The sequence below is a fragment of the Somniosus microcephalus genome, chromosome 12 (assembly GCF_052327205.1).
Source record: "Somniosus microcephalus isolate GS21.2 chromosome 12, FLI_Smic_1.0, whole genome shotgun sequence".
NCBI lineage: Eukaryota > Metazoa > Chordata > Chondrichthyes > Squaliformes > Somniosidae > Somniosus > Somniosus microcephalus.
In genome coordinates this window covers 22,699,322-22,718,404 of record NC_140998.1, presented here as the reverse complement: position 1 = coordinate 22,718,404, position 19,083 = coordinate 22,699,322, and the positions used below count along the sequence as shown (strand labels likewise).

Below are 19,083 nucleotides of genomic sequence, written 5' to 3'. Positions count from 1 at the left end.
GTCTCGATCCAGCTGCTAACTGTCATGGAGCCATCGCATAAAATTGTCCTAATTCAGCACAAATCACTAAGTTGGCAGGTCGTAAGTGGGGCTGTAATGATGGCCCATATGGGAAATAGAAGCCTCACGCCGAGTTGCGATTTAAAAAAAAAAAAGTAATTCTCGGGATGTGGATGTCGCCGGCAAGACCGGCATTTATTGCCCATCCCTAATTGCCCTCGAGAAGGTAGTGGTGAGCCGCCTTCTTGAACCGCTGCATTCCGTATCGTGAAGGTGCTCCCACAGCGCTGTTAGGGCGGGAGTTCCAGGATTTTGACCCAGCGACAAATAAAGAACGGCCGACATACTTCCAAGTCAGGATGGTGTGCGACTTGGAGGGGAACTTGGAGGTGGTGGTGCTCCCAAGCGCCTGCTGCCCTTGTGGATGTCGTGGCCTTGGGAGGTGCTGCCGGTTTGTGGGGTACTTAAAGAAGCTTTAATCTCCCTATAATCCATTCTGCACAGAAGTAGGGAATGCTCAATGCTGCCGACAGATGACAACATTGGAAAACTGATCCAATCTCTAGCACTGTTACTCCTCACCTGGATAATCACAAATTGACTGGTGGGAAAACAAGGAACATAATTAACACATTTCAAGGAGAGTTGAACCAAAGGATATATGCTATCCTTATTTTTGATAATATATTACCAGGGTCAACTTGTGTGCAGTGTGTATTCTCTTCTTCTTCTTAGGCAGTCCCTCAGAACCGAGGATGACTTGCTTCCATATTAAAAATGAGTTCTCAGGTGACTGATGAGTCCAATGTGGGACAGGACCTACAGTCTCTGTCACAGGTGGGGCAGACGGTGGTTGAAGGGGCGGGTGGGTGGGGTGCTTGGGTTGACGTGCACTCCTTGCGCTGCCTGCGCTTGGCTTCCGCTTGCTCCCGGCGAAGAGACTCGAAGTATTCTAACATCAAATGTATTCTAACATCAAATGTACTAATGATATGGTGTTGGTCCTTTTTTTTTGCGTTATGATTGCAGCTACAGTAATATATACTTTTAAATGTTAGTTTTGCTAAATAAGTAACTTTGTTTTTTCCCATTTCTCCTTGACCCACACAGCCAGGGAAGACAACTCTGCGACGTTCCGAGGATCTGAATACTTCTGTTACGACCTATCCCAGAACCCCATCCAGAGCAGCAGCGACGAGATCACCTTGTCCTTCAAGACCTGGCAGCGGAACGGGCTGATCCTGCACACAGGGAAGTCAGCTGACTATGTAAACCTAGCGCTGAAAGACGGAGCAGTTTCACTAGTCATTAACCTGGGATCTGGTGCTTTTGAGGCATTGGTTGAACCAGTAAATGGGAAGTTCAATGACAACGCCTGGCACGATGTCAAAGTGACACGCAATCTGCGACAGGTAAAGACGGGGGCGGATGCTAAGCTGCTTATAAAAAAAAATCAGGCAGGATTGGGGGAGAGATAAAATGAACTGGTCGTGTTCACGTATATAAAATGCAGGTCGAAGCTAGCAGATCTGTTTATCCCCTCCCCTTTCCCTTCTCCCTTGAGAGAGAAAAAAAAACTTTGCTAATGGTTTCTTTTGTAACCCTTCAAGCCTATTTCCTTTACTTATGATTTTCTATTCTGTTTTCTTTTTCTTCATTCCCAGTTCAGTTTGTTCAGTGTCCTGTCCTTGGAACTCCTGGTGGCTTTTGTTTATTTAATCTTCCGTTCCCTCAGTTCTGTTGAGGTTCTTGGATCTTGCTTCCCCTTTTCCAGTTATTTCAGTATTCTGTGATGCATCCTCTTATTATTTATTAATTTAGTTGATTTATCCATTTTCATGAACTTACTAAGGCTTTGTTTTTGGGCTATAACTTTGTATGCTGGAATGTTTGTAAACTGTAGTTTTCTGTATGGCTGGCTGCAATTCTTTTCTTTTGTCTGTGCATGTGAGAGACGTTCTTAGCTCAGACTGGAGCACTAATTGCCCTTGCGTTGACCCATTTTACTTCATTCTTTGCTTCCTTAAGCAGACATCTCTGTCAGGGGCCATCACTTTTCTTGATGGCTTTGGAAGACTGAATCCTCCTGTTAATAATAACTTCACCCTGTAGAGGTCCCAGGACTAGTGACTCTGATGTGTCTTCTGCAAGAGAGCTTCAAGAAGCCAAGCCCGTTTCTTATCACTGCATGGCAGTATTGCTGTTGAACTTTAGAGAGTCAGTACTTGTGTTTCTTTCAAATGGTTAAATGTAGGGTGTTCGTCTTGTCTTTTTTTTTACCTTGAGTGCCTCTAATAGTGCGTTTGGACGCTGTGTCGTACCTTTCAAAATACACTCAGTACAGTCAGAAAGAGGGATTGTGGTTTGCTTTTACGTAACTAGGACCTTTTTTTGCGGGAGTATAGCACTGATACAAAATAGGCCTTAAACTTTTCCGAAACCCACCCCCCCCCCCACCATCCCCACTAAGATTCACATTGGGTGTACATTGAAGATGACTCAGTGACAGTAGTAATGAGCAAAACTAGTTTTAGGATCCACGTCAAGATTAAATAAAGTTTGGCTTGTGGTAACAGTAATGTTTGTGACCAGGTGTACAAAAGTAAGCTTACTTTTCCTTTTATTAAAAAAAATAGAAGTCACTGTGCCAAGTGCTTAAATGTTTAAGTAATTACAAAGAAAAGAGTTGTTGAGAACCCTTTTTACTCGTTTTTTGGTCTGCTTTGGTCCTGTAGAATTTGTTTGCATCTTCTCTATATGTCGATGACACGCTTTAAAAAAAAACTAACACTGATCATTCATGGAATGTGTCATTTTACTAACCGTTACCTAACCAACTAATGTACTAACACCCTAATTATCATCATGTTTTATTTTAAGTAACAATCGTTCTGTTCACAATTTTTAATTTCCTTTCTTCCCCTTTTCCGCAAAGCACTCAGGCATTGGACACGCTATGGTAAACAAACTACATTGTCTGGTAGATATCATTCTTATTGTCTCTTTTTTTGGGTTTGCCGTGTGTTCCCCTTTTCCTCCCCCTCCTTTTTTTTTTGTTCATTGTAGACACCATTACAATGAGGAAATGGGGTTGGTATTTCACCGCTTACTTCAGTCACTTTTTTCTCTTTCCCCCCTTTCCCTTTTTTCTTCCCACCACGACTAGTTTGTTTCGTTGTTCTTTATTTTTTTTTCAATATATTTTTTTCCCCTTTTTTTTTTCCTTCTTCTCTACCAAATACTTAGTTCAGACCATTGTAGGGCCTTTAGCCTGAAGAGCGAGCCTCTGCATCTCTTGGCAGTGGCTGTGGGCTAACTGGCAGGAGCTCAGACGTCACAAGAGTGGGCTCGGCCAGTTTCTTTCTGTACATAGTGCATGGCATGACCAAATTCAAACTTCAGTGTGACCGGAAAAAGAAAAAACCCAGTACAATCAAACTCCATCCAACATCTGCCTTCTAACCTATCTCCACTAACACGTCTATTGTTAACCTCCTCCTCCTCCTCTTCCTTGCAAACCTTCCCTTCCCCACCACACGCACACACCACCTCCCCACCCTCCATGTGTTTATCTGCATGCAAGTGAAAGCAGTGCTACCGTAGTTTACCTTCGTGAACCATGGCTTTCGGTTTTGCATGAGCGTGTCGAGTTTGGCACATGCATGGTGTTATTCATTTGGTTTTATTTATTTTTTTAGGTTTTCTTTTTTATTCCTTTCATTTTTTAAAGTTTTTTTTAGAATGAGGTGATGCAGGCTGCTCACAGTGATGAAGTTGGTGACTTTTTCATGGTTGAGCTTTGACTCATGTCATGCACATTCATGCTGTGGACGGTAAGAGTTCTCTCCTGATGCATGCTTGTCGGTGTTCAAATAATAAAGCGTTGTTAAAAAAAAATCAAAAGATTTTTGACTGATCTTCGAATTCTCCAACCCAAGTTTTTTTTTGAGAAATAAATTGGCATCAAAGTACATAGTTCCATTTTCTTGCCTGGATTACCCTGCAGAGTTCCACCCCCCGCCCCCCACATCCCTTAAAAAAAAAAGTTCGGAACAATCCAAGTGGAAATCATTCATGGATTAGCAGCGAGACGAACCTACAAGCATGGGCAAATGAAACGAAAGAATCTCCTACTACAAATATGCTACTGTATAAACACAGACCAGAAAATGGGACTTCCGAGTATTAACTCGAGGATTAGGTTCAAAATGTAAACCTGAAATAAGCACACAAAAAAAATCTACAATCACAGGCAGGCGCCAGGCAGCACAATGTGTAAAGGTCACTGTTGGCCGTTTTTTTTTCATTATATCCTTTGCATAGGTCACCATTTCGGTGGATGGCATCCTCACGACCACGGGTTACACCCAGGAAGACTACACCATGCTGGGATCTGACGACTTTTTCTACGTCGGCGGGAGTCCTAGTACAGCGGATCTGCCCGGCTCCCCCGTCAGCAACAACTTTATGGGATGCCTCAGAGAGGTAAGGTCGGCGGTTCCATTTGTTTTGCTCTTGTGGCTTTGATAATTACACATTACACAGAATGCACAGCACAGAAACGGGCCATTCAGCCCAACTGGTCCATGTCGGTGTTAATGCTCCACACGAGCCTCCTCCCACCCCTACTTCATCTCACCCTAGCAACATATCCTTCTATTCCTTTCGCCTTCATGTGTTTATCTGGCTTCCCCTTAAAGCCATCTATACTATTCACCTCAACTACTCCCTGTGGTAGCGAGTTCCAAATTCTCACCACTCTCTGGGTAAAGAAGTTTCTCCTGAATTCTTTATTGGATTTATCAGTGACTATCTCATATTTATGTCCCCTAGTTTTGGACTCCCCTAGGAGTGGAAACATCTTCTCTACGTCTACCCTATCAATCCCCTTCATAATTTTAAAAACCTCTATTAGGTTACCACTCAGCCTTCTCTGTTCTAGAGAAAAGAGCCCCAGCCTGTTCAGTCTTTCTTGATAGTTATAACCTACAACAATCTCTAAGCCATGCAGCTGTTTGCTGGACCCGCGCAGCCCGGGTCTGGCTTTTCCAATGTTAAGTTTGGCACATGCGTGAAACTGTGAATGGGCCGCACCGCCCCTTAAAGGGGCCGTGCACCCCAAAAAAAAAATTAGGGGGAACATTTGTTATAACCTCTCAGTTCTGGTATCATCCTTGTAAATCTCTTTTGCACCTTCTCCATAATAATGTATTGAATGATTGGGGGTTTTGGTGCAAATGGGAGGGATGTGCGAAAGGAATGAGGGGCTAACGTCACGAGAGGGATGGTACACCGGGGTCATTGCGCTGACCGTTTGCACCGTGGAACTGCTTTGCTTCCATTCATGCCAAAAGTGACTGGTGGTAAATTTGGCACTGGTTTTGTTGGTAAAGGTTCTGATAACCAGATAAGAAATTGGGAGACACCGTTGGTTTTACAGCTTCATTTTGCCACATTTACTTTGATGTAGAAAACAGTGTTGGCGCAAAAGTTACAAGTTGGGATCATCAAATAACACCATTAGTAATGCAGCACAGGTCATTATAGATGCACAGAATCGTGCAGCACAGAACGAGGCCATTCAGCCCATCATATCTCTTTGAAAGAGCTGTCCAATTAGTCCCACTCCCCCCTGCTCTTTCATAGAAACATAGAATATAGGAGCAGGAGTAGGCCATTCGGCCCTTCGAGCCTGCTCCGCCATTCAACGAGATCATGGCTGATCATCCAAACACTAGCACCCGGTCCTTTACACCGACAGCCATCCCACCCAAGCCCTATCCCCGTAACCCTGTAACCCCACGTATTTAATCCCCCCTAACACTAAGGGCCAATTTTTATCATGGCCAATCAACCTAACCCGCACATCTTTGGACTGTGGGAGGAAACCGGAGCACCCGGAGGAAACCCACGCAAACACGGGGAGAATGTGCAAACTCCACACAGACAGTCACCCGAGGCCGGATTTGAACCCGGGTCCCTGGCGCTGTGAGGCAACAGTGCTAACCACTATGCCACCGTGCTGCCCATAGCCCTGCAAATTTTTCATTTTCAAGTTTATTTCCCTGGATAGGCACTCGAGGGAAATAAACTTGCAGGGCTGCGGGGATAGAGCGGGGGAATGAGACTGACTGGAATGCTCTACAGAGAGCCGGCATGGACTTGATGGGCCGAATGGCCTCCTTCTGTGCCGTATGACTCTTAAGTATTTACCCAATTCCCTTTTGAAAGTTACTATCGAATCTGCTTCTAACACCCTTTCAGGCAGTGCACAGCAGATCATAAGAACTCGCTGCACAGGTACTTGTGGAGAGAGACGATTGCATCTTAAGTATTATGAAATTCTCAAGAAAGGTACAGCAGCGATAAAGGTTTAAGTGTGGTTTGCAGTGAGAGCTTGTTGACTCACCTATTGTGAAGGTTTCATATTATTTGTTACTGGCTGACAAAGAGAACAAAGAAATAAATTATAGTCAAAAGGCTCATTAGAAATTGATTTGAGGTACACGTTTTGGGGATCATTCCAATGTGTTACGTTTCTGTGCTTATACATACAAACCGGACTAGACAGATCGAAAAAAAATCATAAAGCAACTAACTTGTTTGTGGCATTGCTTCAATCTACCCTGTGCCAAGATATTATGGGGAACAGGTAGGGTAGATAGAGAGAAACTATTTCTGCTGGTTGGGGAGTCTAGGATTAGGGGGCATAGTCTAAAAATTAGAGCCAGACATAGAAACTAGGAGCAGGAGTAGGCCATTCGGCCCTTCAAGCCTGCTCCGCCATTCAACGAGATCATGGCTGATCATCCAAACCCTAGCACCCGGTCCCTACACCGACAGCCATCCCACCCAAGCCCTATCCCCTATCCCCGTAACCCCACGTATTTAATCCCCCCTAACACTAAGGGCCAATTTTTTATCATGGCCAATCAACCTAACCCGCACATCTTTGGACTGTGGGAGGAAACCGGAGCACCCGGAGGAAACCCACGCAAACACGGGGAGAATGTGCAAACTCCACACAGACAGTCACCCGAGGCCGGATTTGAACCCGGGTCCCTGGCGCTGTGAGACAACAGTGCTAACCACTATGCCACCGTGCTGCCCCCAGGAGTGAAGTTAGGAAACACTTCTACACACAAAGGGTGGTGGAAGTTTGGAACTCTCTTCCGCAAACGGCAATTGATGCTAGATCAGTTGTTAATTTTTAAATCGGAGATTGATAGCTTTTTGTTAACCAAAGGCATTAAGGGATACGGGCCAAAGGCGGGTATACGGAGTTAGGTCACAGATCAGCCATGATCTCATTGAATGGTGGAACAGGCTCGAGGGGCTGAATGGCCTGCTCCTGTTTCTATGATCCTAATAGGCCTGGGTGGCTGAATGGTCGACTCCTGCTCCTTGCGATGTAAGCCCACACTCACTGCCTTGTTACACACACAAGAGTCATGATATTACCAGATATTTCCACAGAGTAAAGAATAGAAAGTTTGGCAATATTTCAGCTGATTTGTGCCTGAGAATTGTTGCAGTATAACAAATGGTGATAGACAGGACACTGAGGGAGATTTGAAGCTCACGGTGTAATTTGCTTGCAAAATGGCTCTTGGTTGATACCTCAGGTTATCACAGACGATTTATTTTTTCTTTTTGTCATTTCAAGTAAGTCTGAAGAGATTTTAGACAATGCATAACTTGACAGATGATGGAGGAAAAAAAAGATTGAAAAAGTTGAGAGATACTTAAACAGCATGAGTCAAGCTTGAGAAAGGTAGTAATTTCTGACTAGAACAGCTCTGTGAATTTAATTATTCACACTTGCAAAGTGGATTTCTGCATGGTGCTTAGTAGCATCTAGATAGAAGCTTATAAGCCACAGTGCTTCCTTTTATCGAAACCAACTGTGGTGATTATGCCTCTGAACTTTTCTCTCTCGTGTCTTTTAACCTGCAAGGGCTTCTGTTCTACAATTGTATCAGGAAAGATTGAACAGGTTGAGGCTCTCTTCTTTAGAAAAGAGAAGACTTAGAGGAGACCCAGTAGAGGTCTTTTAAATTATGAATGGGTTGGACAGGATCGAGGTGGAGAGAATGTTTCTACTTATGGGAGAATCCAATACAAGGGCCATAAATGTGAGATGGTTACTCATAAATCCAACAGGGAAATAAGGAGAAATTTCTTTACCCAGAGAGTGGTTAGAATGCGGAACTCGCTACCACAGGGAGTGATTGAGGAAAATAGCTTAGATGCTCTCAAAAGGAAACTAGACGAGTACATGAGAGAAAAGGGAATAGAAAATATGCTGAAAGGCTGAGATGAGGTAGATGGAATGGGAGGAGGCTTGTGTGGAGTACAAACACCAGCACAGATTGTTGGGCCAAATGTATATTCTATGTAATTCTATGTATATTGGTATCACTGCATCGTGTGGACAATTGCATACAATTACATAGAATGTACAGCACAGAAACGGGCCATTCGGCCCAACTGGTCCACGCTGGTGTTTATGCGTCACATCAGCCTCTTTCAACCCCTCGTCATCTCACCCTAGCACAACGTTAAATTCCTCTCTCCCTCATGTGTTTATCTAGCTTCCCCTTAAATGCATCTGTGCTATTCGCCTCAACTACTCCATGTGATAGCGAGCAAGAGGGTTCGAGTACAGGAACAAGGATGTCTTGCTACAGTTGTACAGGGCCTTGGTGAGACCACACCTTGAGTATTGTGTGCAGTTTTGGTCGCCTTACCTGAGGAAGGACATTCTTGCCATGGAAGGAGTGCAGCGAAGATTCACCAGGCTGATACCTGGGATGGCAGGAATGACGTATGAGGAGAGATTGTGTCGGTTGGGCTTATACTCACTGGAGTTTAGAAGATTGAGAGGGGATCTCATCGAAACCTATAAAATTCTGTCAGGCCTGGACAGACGAGATGCAGGAAGGATGTTTATGATGGCCGGGGAGTCCAGAACCAGGGGTCATAGTCTAAGGATAAGGGGTAAGCCATTTAGGACTGAAATGAGGAGGAATTTCTTCACCCAGAGAGTGGTGAACCTGTGGAATTCTCTGCCTCAGAAGGCGGTGGAGGCCAGTTCATTAAATATATTCAAGAAAGAGTTGGATATATTTCTTAAGGCTAAAGGGATCAAGGGATATGGGGAGAAGGCAGGGACAGGGTACTGAATTTGGATGATCAGCCATGATCTCATTGAATGGCGGAGCAGGCTCGAAGGGCCGAATGGCCTACTCCTGCTCCTATCTTCTATGTTTCTCCACATTCTAACCACTCTCTGGATAAAGAAGTTTCTCCTGAACTCTTGAATTGGATTTATTAGTGACTATCTTATATTTATGGCCCCTAGAGAGAAACAGAGCAGCAACATTAGAGGAATAGATGGCAGAGTGGCACACTCAAATGGCCCCAAAAGCTACTGTCTACCTTCTGTTTCAGTCTGCTTATTCAGTCTATATACTATATAACTCTTATTGCCAGCGAATGACTCACATTGAATGACCGATGGTGTTAAAATGTTGGCTGTTAAGGAAGAGAAAAGATGAAATTAAAAATAGCAGGGAGAGGAAGAAGAAAAGAAAGATAAAGGGGAGAAAATTGGGCAGAAGATATGGCAATAAAACAATTTGCATTTATATTGCACCATTAACGTTGGCATTACAGAGGGAAAGAAATGCCGAGACTTTGTGGAGGAGCTAAGAGAGGTTGGTTGAAGAGATAGGTTTTCAGGATGCTTTCAAAAGCAGGGAGTGAAGAAGAGAAGGAAGGGTTTGAAGATGGGTGCCCCTGAGAATGGGGCCAAGGAGGCTGACAGCTGTGCCACCAAAGATAGAGCGGAGGCGGGGGCTAATACACAGAAGGCTCGGGTTTCCGAGAGGATGTAAGGCTGGTGATGATTGTAGAGTGGGAATGGGGGTGAGACCATGAAGGAAAACTTTTTTTTAAAAGGAATAAATTGACATAATGTTCAAAAAGGAATTATTTTTTTTTAAAAGCTGAGTTTCGATTCAACTGAGTTGAAGTTACCAAATGCACATTGGAAATACAGAATTTTTATCAAACGTGTGTAAAACTTCCTGTATAGATGGCAAGAGACTCCAATCTCTGCTACCAATGATTTTCTGTCACATCAATGTTCTTTGAAACCTTAGCTGCAATATTATCACTCCAGTTGGCCTCAGTACCTAGGGAGGAGAGAAAGGGGTGAAATAGAAGGAAAGACAGGGGAGTGTAACAGAGATAGATGAAGTATCATAGAGAGGCAGACTTGCATTCACATGATAGAAAAACAGGATTGAAGTTGTGTCCCATCCAGACTTCAGTAAGATTGATGAATGAGTTAAGGGGGACCTTATATGAATTTAATTAGGAACCCCTGCTGCATAGACTTTTAAAATCCAAACTTGGTGTTGTTTTGATTCATCGTATCCTCTCCTGCTGTTTTCAATCTTGGTGGCATCCTGCACTACGGACCTGGGCTTTTGCACATCGATTTTGCTGTAAAAAAAATATGAATATTAACGCTCCCATCCAAACATTGGTGAGCTCTATTGCATATTAAATTAGAAATGTTGATTTATTTTATGTGAATACTGAACAGTCTGAACAATACTGAACTAATACTTGAGCATTTGTCTGAAAAATACACGCTATTTTTAAGAAAGAAAAGAAAAGGCGAACAATTCGGTACCTTAGTGCCTCCCATTAGCACCAGCAGATGGCGCTAATTGGGCACTAAGGCAGCATTGCAGGGGCGAGGCGAATCCAACACCGCACGTCAAATCCCGCTCCCCTAGCAGAACTACGACTAACAATTATCGCCGGGAGCCTCAACGCCAGGTGGATCGTGACGTCAGTGAGTGTGCAACACTCACTGACCGCCCGATCTGCAAAATTGATTGTCGCCAGCTACCTTAGCGCCTGGAGGAAACAGTGAGAGGGAGAGCTGGCGTGAAGCAACAGGAAGCCGGCTCCAGGGACATTATTTAAAGGGAATATTAGTAATGAGTTGCAGCTGTAGGTTAGTGGCGTTTCAGTGCTTTTTTTGTCCGTTTCACATAGTGCAACCGTCTCATTCTGTATTTTCAAGGTTATTTAGTATTGTGTTGTGGCAACTAAAAAGTATCTACATTTATTCTTAAAAAAATCAAACTGCTACATTTGGTTACATTAATGGGGGCTGTACTGGCAGTCGACCTCACCTTCCAGGATCTACGGTGGAGGCAGTGAGAAAGAATGGAACATGTGGCCAGAGGGAAGAGGAGGGCCATCAGGGCTCTCATAGAAACATAGAAGATAGGAGCAGGAGTAGGCCATTCGGCCTCTTGAGCCTGTTCCGCCATTTAATGAGATCATGGCTGATCCTCAAATTTAGTACCCTGTCCCTGCTTTCTCCCCATATCCCTTGATCCCTTTAGCCTTAAGAAATATATCTAACTCCTTCTTGAATATATTTAATGAATTGGCCTCAACTGCCTTCTGTGGCAGAGAATTCCACAGGTTCACCACTCTCTGGGTGAAGAAATTCCTCCTCATGTCAGTTCTAAATGGCTTACCCCTTATCCTTAGACTGTGACCCCTGGTTCTGGACTCCCCCGCCATCGGGAACATCCTTCCTGCATCTAGTCTGTCTAGTCCTGTTAGAATTTTATAAGGTTCAATGAGATCCCCTCTCATTCTTCTAAACTCTAGCGAATACAAGCCCAATCGACCCAATCTCTCTCCATACGTCATTCCTGCCATCCCAGGTATCAGTCTGGTGAATCTTCGCTGCACTCCCTCCATGGCAAGAACATCCTTCCTCAGATAAGGCAACCAAAACCGCACACAATACTCAAGGTGTGGTCTCACCAAGGCCCTGTACAACTGCAGCAAGACATCCTTGCTCCTGTACTCGAATCCTCTCGCTATGAAGGCCAACATACCATTTGCCTTCTTAACCGCCTGCTGCAACTGCATGCTTACCTTCAGCAACTGGTACACCAGGACACCCAGGTCTCATTGCACTTCCCCTTTTCCGAATCTATTGCCATTCAGATAATAATCTGCCTTCCTGTTTTTGCCACCAAAGTGGATAACCTCGCATTTATCCACATTATACTGCATCTGCCATGCATCTACCCAATCACCCAACCTGTCCAAATCATACTGGAGTTTCTCGACATCCTCCTCACAGCACACACGCCCACCTAGCTTTGTGTCGTCTGCAAACTTGGAGATATTACATCTAGTTCCCTCGTCTAGATCATTAATATATATTGTGAATAACTGGGGTCCTAGCACCGATCCTTGCGGTACCCCACTAGTCACTGTCTGTCACTCGGAAACAGACCCGTTTATATTCCAACTCTTTGCTTCCAGTCTGCCAACCAGTTCTCTATCCAAATCAGTACCTTACCCCCAATCCCATGTGCTTTAACATTGCACGCTAATCTTTTATACGGGACCTTATCAAAAGCCTTCTGAAAGTCCAAATACACTACATCCACTGGTTCTCCCTTATCTATTCTCCCAGTTACATCCTCAAAAATTACAGTAGATTAGTCAAGCATGATTTACCTTTTGCCAATCCATGTTGACTTTGTCCGATCCTGTCACTGTTTTCCAAGTGCTCTGCTATTCCATCTTTTATAATGGACTCTAGCATTTTCCCCACTACCAATGTCAGGCTTACCGGTCTATAATTCCCTGTTTTCTCTCTATCACCTTTTTTGAATAGTGGGGTTACATTAGCTACCCTCCAATCCATGGGAACTGTTCCAGAGTCTATAGAATTTTGGAAGATGACCAGCAATGTATCTACTATTTCTAGGGCCACTTCCTTAAGTACCCTAGGATGTAGATTATCAGGCTCTGGGGATTTATCAGCCTTCAATCCCATCAATTTCCCTAACACCATTTCCCTGCAAATACTGATTTTATTCAGTTCCTCCCTCTCATTAGACCCTATGTTCCCCGACTTCTCTGGGAGGTTGTTTGTGTCCTCCTTTATGAAGACAGAACCAAAGTATGTATTTAATTGGTCTGCCATTTCTTTGTTCCCCATTATAAATTCCCCTGATTCTGACTGCAAGGGACCTACACTTGACTTCACCAATCTTTTTCTCTTCACATATCTATAGAAGCTTTTACAGTCAGTTTTTATGTTCCCTGCAAGCTTACTCTCATACTCTATTTTCCCCCTCTTAATTAATCCCTTTGTCCTCCTTTGCTGAATCCTAAACTGCTCCCAATCCTCAGGTTTGCTGCTTTTTCTGGCCAATTTATATGTCCTCTCCTTGGATCTTATGCTATCCCTAATTTCCCTTGTTAGCCACGGTTGAGCCACCTTTTTTGTTTTATTTTTCTGTCAAACAGGGATGAACAAATTCTGTGGTTCATCCATGCGATCTTTAAATGTTTGCCATTGCCTATCCACCGTCAACCCTTTAAGTAACGTTCCCCAATCCATCCTAGCCAACTCGCGCCTCATACCATCGTAGCTTCCTTTATTTAAATTCAGGACCCTAGTATCTGAGTCAAATACTTGACTCTCATCTTAATGAAGAATTGTATCATATTATGATTGCTCCGCCCCAAGAGGCCTCGCACAACGAGATTGCTAATGAATCCTTTCTCATTACATAATACCCAGTCTAAGATGGCCTGATCTCTAGTTGGTTCCTCGACATATTGGTCCAGGAAACCATCTCGTATACACTCTAGGAATTCCTCCTCCACAGTATTGTTACTAATTTGCTTAGCCCAATCTACATGTAGATTAAAGTCACCCATGATAACTGCTGTGCCCTTATTGCACGCGTCTCTAATTTCCCGTTGAATGCCATTCCCAACCTCAGCATTACTGTTTGGGGGTCTGTATACAGCTCCCACTAACGTTTTCTGCTCCTTGGTATTTCTCAGCTCTTCCCATACAGATTCCACATCATCAGAACTAATATCCTTCCTTACAATTGTGTTAATCTCCTCTTTAACCAGCAATGCTACCCTGCCTCCTTTTCCTTTTTGCCTGTCTTTGCTGAATATTGAATAACCCTGGATGTTGAATTCCCAGCCTTGTTCACCCTGGAGCCATGTCTCCATAATCCCAATTATATCATATCCGTTTACCTCTATTTGTGCAGCTAATTCATCCACCTTATTATGAATGCTGCTCGCATTAAGACACAAAGCTTTCAGGCTTGTTTTTTTAACACTCTTAGACCTTTTAGAATTAGTATTTACTGTGGCCATGTTTGATTTACACCCTTGATTTCTCTGACTGCCACTTTTGCTTTTCTCCATCCTTTTGCTTGCTTGCTTCCCTGTCCTCTGTCTTGCTGCGCAGGTTCCCAAACCCCTGCCATTTTAGTTTAAACCCTCCCCAACAGCACTAGCAAACACTCCCCCTAGGACGTCGGTCCCTGTCCTGCCCAGGTGCAAACCGTCCAGTTTGTACTGGTCCCACCTCCCCCAGACCGGTTCCAATGTCCCAGGAATTTGAATTCCTCCCCCTTGCACCATTCCTCTAGCCACATATTCATCTGAAATATCCTTCCATTTCTACTCTGACTAGCACATGGCACTGGTAACAATCCTGAGATTACTACCATTGAGGTCCTATTTTTTAATTTACCTCCTAACTCCCTATATTCAGCTTTTAGGACCTCACCCCGGTTTTTACCTATATCGTTGGTACCTGTATGCAGCACGACAACTTCACCCTCCCCCTTCAGAATGCCCTGCAGGAGGCCTTACCCTCCAAGGGTATTCTGAGAGCACTTCTCCTACCTCTAGTTAAGCAAGGAACAGTGTATTAGAAGGCTCCGCTTCACCAAGGAGGTGGTCACAGAACTCTGCCTCCTCCTGCAACCAGACCTCCAGCCTCAGATCAGGGTGACCATGGTTCTCTCAGTGGCAGTCAAGGTCACCGTCGCCCTCAATTTCTTCACCAGCGGATCCTTGCGGTCTGCAACAGAAGACATAGTTAACATCTCACAGTTTGCCATCCATCGCTGCATCCAGGAGGTCACAGATTCTCTACAGTAGGAGAAGGGACTACATTTCCTTCCCCATCACCAGAGAGAAGCAGGACGAGTGTGCATGTGGCTTTGCCAGGATAGCGGAATTCCCCACAGTGCAGGGCGCCATTGACTCCACCCTTGTGGCTTTGCGGGCACCTCATAACAATCCTGAGATCTTCCGTAACAATCCTGAGATCTTCCGTAACTGCAAAGGCTATCACTCACGTAACGTGCAGATGGTGTGCCACCACAGACGGTGAATCCTCCATGCTAATGCCTGCTCTCCTGGCAACAGCCACGATGCCTTCATCCTGTGCCAGACCGGTGTACCAGCACTCTTGCAGCCATCACGTCAAGCTTGCGGCTGGCTGGTCGGCGACAAGGGCTATTCGCTCTCCACCTGGCTCATGACTCCCCTCCGCAACCCCAACACTCCTGCCCAACGCTCATATAACGAGAGCCATGCTGCCACCAGGAACATCATCGAGCAGACCATCGGGGTGCTCAAGCAACGGTTCCGCTGCCTTCTGCTTGGGAGAAGCCCTCCAGTACTCGACTGAGCGGGTGTCCCATTTCGTGGTGGTCTGCTGCATACTCCACAACTTGGCCATCATGAGGGCCCAGCCCTTGCCACCAGGGATTGCGGGACCACATCAGGAGGAGGAAGAGGGAGAGGAGGAGGAAGAGAAAGATGATGATGAGGATCTGATGAAATATTCCATTCATCACTCATCAGTATTTCTCTGCCTGTGACTGTGGTTGGTTTCAGTTTCATTTCCATTGTATTGTACTGTGTGTAGGGCTCCGCCCATACCTGGCTCCTATGTAAGCTGGCCCAGCCTGCAGCACATCCAGTACGGCAGACCTCTGGATGGAAGATACATTCTCCTCTGTGTGTTACCTTCTAAGTCAATAAAAGCCTTGTTTTGTTTCGCTAACATCGAGTCTTGGATTTATTGAGGCACATCAATTTTATTGACTTAATTTTCAACACAATGGATCAACTCTTGAAACCCGAACGTTTGGATTTGGACCAGCATGCTTCGGACGCATCGGCACGCTTCGGACACTGGTTTATGTGTATGGAATTCTTCCTGGACAATTCCGCAGCCGTCAAAGACGCTACGGACGCTGCGAGTATGAAACTCGGAATTCTGCGGAATTGGGTAAGCCACCGGGTTTACCCCCTCATCCAAGACGCCGACACGTACCCGGCCGCCTGCGACATCTTAAAGGCGCATTACCAGCAGCCTACGAATGAGGTGTATGCTAGGCACCTGCTCGCTACTCGCGCACAGCGACCTGGGGAATCGGTGGAGGAGTTCCTAGGCACCCTGAAAACGCTTGGCAAAGACTGCAAGTGCCAAGATGTAAAAGCCGCAGTGTACACTGACGAGCTTGTTCGCGATGCCTTTATCACAGGCCTCAGCTCCACTTACATCCGGCAGAGACTGCTGGAAAAAACGGGATTGGACCTGAAACAGGCTGCGGACACAGCACGATCCCTGGATGTGGCCCAGAGAAACTCGGACGCCTACTCTTCAGCCCGCGCCGTCCACGCCGCCACGTGTGCACCAAGGGCGCCGCCATCTTGGAAGGCATCTTCCCCGCCCGGCAGCCCAACACCGTCGGGGCCCCGCTCTCCCCCCAGAAGCCCTACGACAGCTGCGACGCGTCAGGGACCCAACTGCTACTTCTGCGGGCAGCCGAAGCACACCAGAAACCTGTGCCCGGCGAAAGGCACCACCTGCTTTAAGTGCGGTAAGAAGGGGCACTTCGGGAAGGTGTGCAGAGGGAACCCCGCCGGAAAACCCGCCACCGCCGCGTGTGCGCCGTGGGAGAGGCCATCTTGGACGTCATCTTGCCCGACCTCGTGGGGTCCGCCATCTTGTGAGCAGACAGCGTGGACGCCATCTTGTCTCAATCAGGGCCCTACAGTGGCATCGGTCACAGTGGACCAGACCAGGCCGCACCCGCTATCCAAATCAATGGTGGACATCGAGGTAAACGGGTGCAGGGTTAAATGTTTAATTGACAGTGGAAGCACGGAGAGTTTTATCCACCCTGAACTGGTACAACAACTCTCCCTAAAGGTGGTCCCTACTCGGGGTACCATCTCCATGGCTGATAAAACCCAGACATCGACCATTATGGGTTACTGCACGGTACAATTGTCCGTTAACGGAACTGTATACGATAATTTTAAAGTATTAATCATGAAGAATCTATGTGCGAGCGTGATCTTGGGCCTGGATTTCCAGTGCTACCACCAAAGCATCACGCTCAATTACGGTGGGTCCCAGCCGCCCCTCACAGTGTGTGGTCTGGCTACCCTGAAGGTAAAGCCGCCTTCGCTATTCGCGAACCTTACCCCTAACTGCCGGCCAATAGCGACCAAAAGCAGGAGGTACAGCTGGGAGGACAGGCGGTTTATCGCGACTGAGGGAGACAGGCCCCTGAAAGAGCGCATTATTGAATGCAGCAATAGCCTGTGGCGCGCCCAAGTGGTGGTGGTAAGGGGTAGCGAGAAGAAACGGATGGTGATCGACTATAGCCAAACGATCAACAGGTACACCCAACTAGACGCCTACCCGCTACCCCGCATATCAGAAATGGTGAACCAAATCGCCCAATACCGGGTGTTCTCCACCATCGACCTCAAGTCAGCGTACCACCAGCTCCCTATCAGACCAGAGGACCGCCCGTACACCGCCTTCGAGGCGAACGGACGCCTCTTCCAATTCCTCAGAGTCCCCTTTGGGGTGACGAATGGGGTCTCGGTCTTCCAGAGGGAGATGGATCGCATGGTCGATGACCACCACTTGCAGGCAACCTTCCCCTACATCGACAACGTCACCATCTGCGGTCACAACCAGCAGGATCACGACTCGAACCTCGAGAGGTTCCTGAAAACCGCACAAAAACTCAACCTCACCTACAACGAGGACAAGTGCGTTTACAACACCACGCGCCTCTGCATACTAGGCAGCGTGGTGGAGAATGGGGAAATCGGACCAGACCCCGACCGATTGCGCCCTCTACGGGAGCTGCCCCTGCCCAACACTCCCAAAGCCCTGAAAAGGTGCCTGGGGTTATTTTCTTATTATTCCCAATGGGTCCCCAACTACTCCGACAAAGCCCGCCCCCTCTTGAAAGCATCCTCTTTTCCGCTCTCTGCTGAGGCCCATGCCGCCTTCAAAAGCATTAAGCAGGATATTGAGCGGGCCACGCTACAGGCAGTGGACGAGAACACTCCCTTTCAAGTGGAAAGTGATGCGGCTGACTTTGCCTTGGCGGCCACCCTCAACCAGGCGGGGCGGCCTGTAGCTTTCTTCTCGAGGACCCTCCAAGGGCCCGAGATCAGACACTCCTCCGTAGAAAAGGAGGCCCAAGCCATCGTGGAGGCAGTGCGCCACTGGCGCCACTATCTAGCCGGCAAACGCTTCACCCTACTTACCGACCAGCGGTCGGTAGCGTTTATGTTCAATAATAAACAGAGGGGGAAGATTAAAAATGATAAGATTCTTAGGTGGCGGATCGAGCTCTCCACCTTCGATTATGACATCATTTACCGGCCAGGGGCCCTTAACGAATCCCCCGACGCCCTCTCACGAGGGATGTGTGCCAGCGCCACCGGGGATCGGCTACAGACCCTCCACAATGACCTCTGCCACCCAGGGGTCACGCGGCTGTTCCACTTCATAAAGTCCCGCAACTTACCCTACTCGATTGAGGAAGTTTGGTCCCTGACCAGGAACTGTCGCACTTGCGCTGAGTGCAAGCCTCGGTTCTACCGCCCAGATAGAGCCCACTTAATCAAAGCTACACGGCCCTTTGAGTGGCTCAGCTTAGATTTCAAGGGCCCCCTTCCGTCCGTCGACCGCAATGTTTACTTCCTGAACATTGTGGACGAATACTCCCGGTTCCCATTCGCCTTCCCCTGCCCAGACATGACCAGCGCCACGGTCATTAAATGCCTCAACAGCCTGTTCTGCCTGTTCGGTATGCCGAGCTACATCCATACGGATAGGGGGGCGTCCTTCATGAGTGAAGAGCTACGCCAGTA

General features: G+C 46.5%; 1 protein-coding gene across 1 annotated transcript in view; it reads left to right on the top strand.

Annotated features, from left to right (window-relative positions):
• nrxn3a (neurexin 3a) overlaps positions 1-19,083 on the top strand; it is a 2,455,668-nt gene that overhangs the window by 564,161 nt on the left and 1,872,424 nt on the right. The window contains exons 5-6 of the mRNA XM_086002654.1: positions 1,111-1,412; positions 4,324-4,485. Of these exons, the coding sequence (XP_085858780.1) occupies positions 1,111-1,412; positions 4,324-4,485 (464 nt within the window). The remainder of the gene's footprint in view (positions 1-1,110; positions 1,413-4,323; positions 4,486-19,083) is intronic.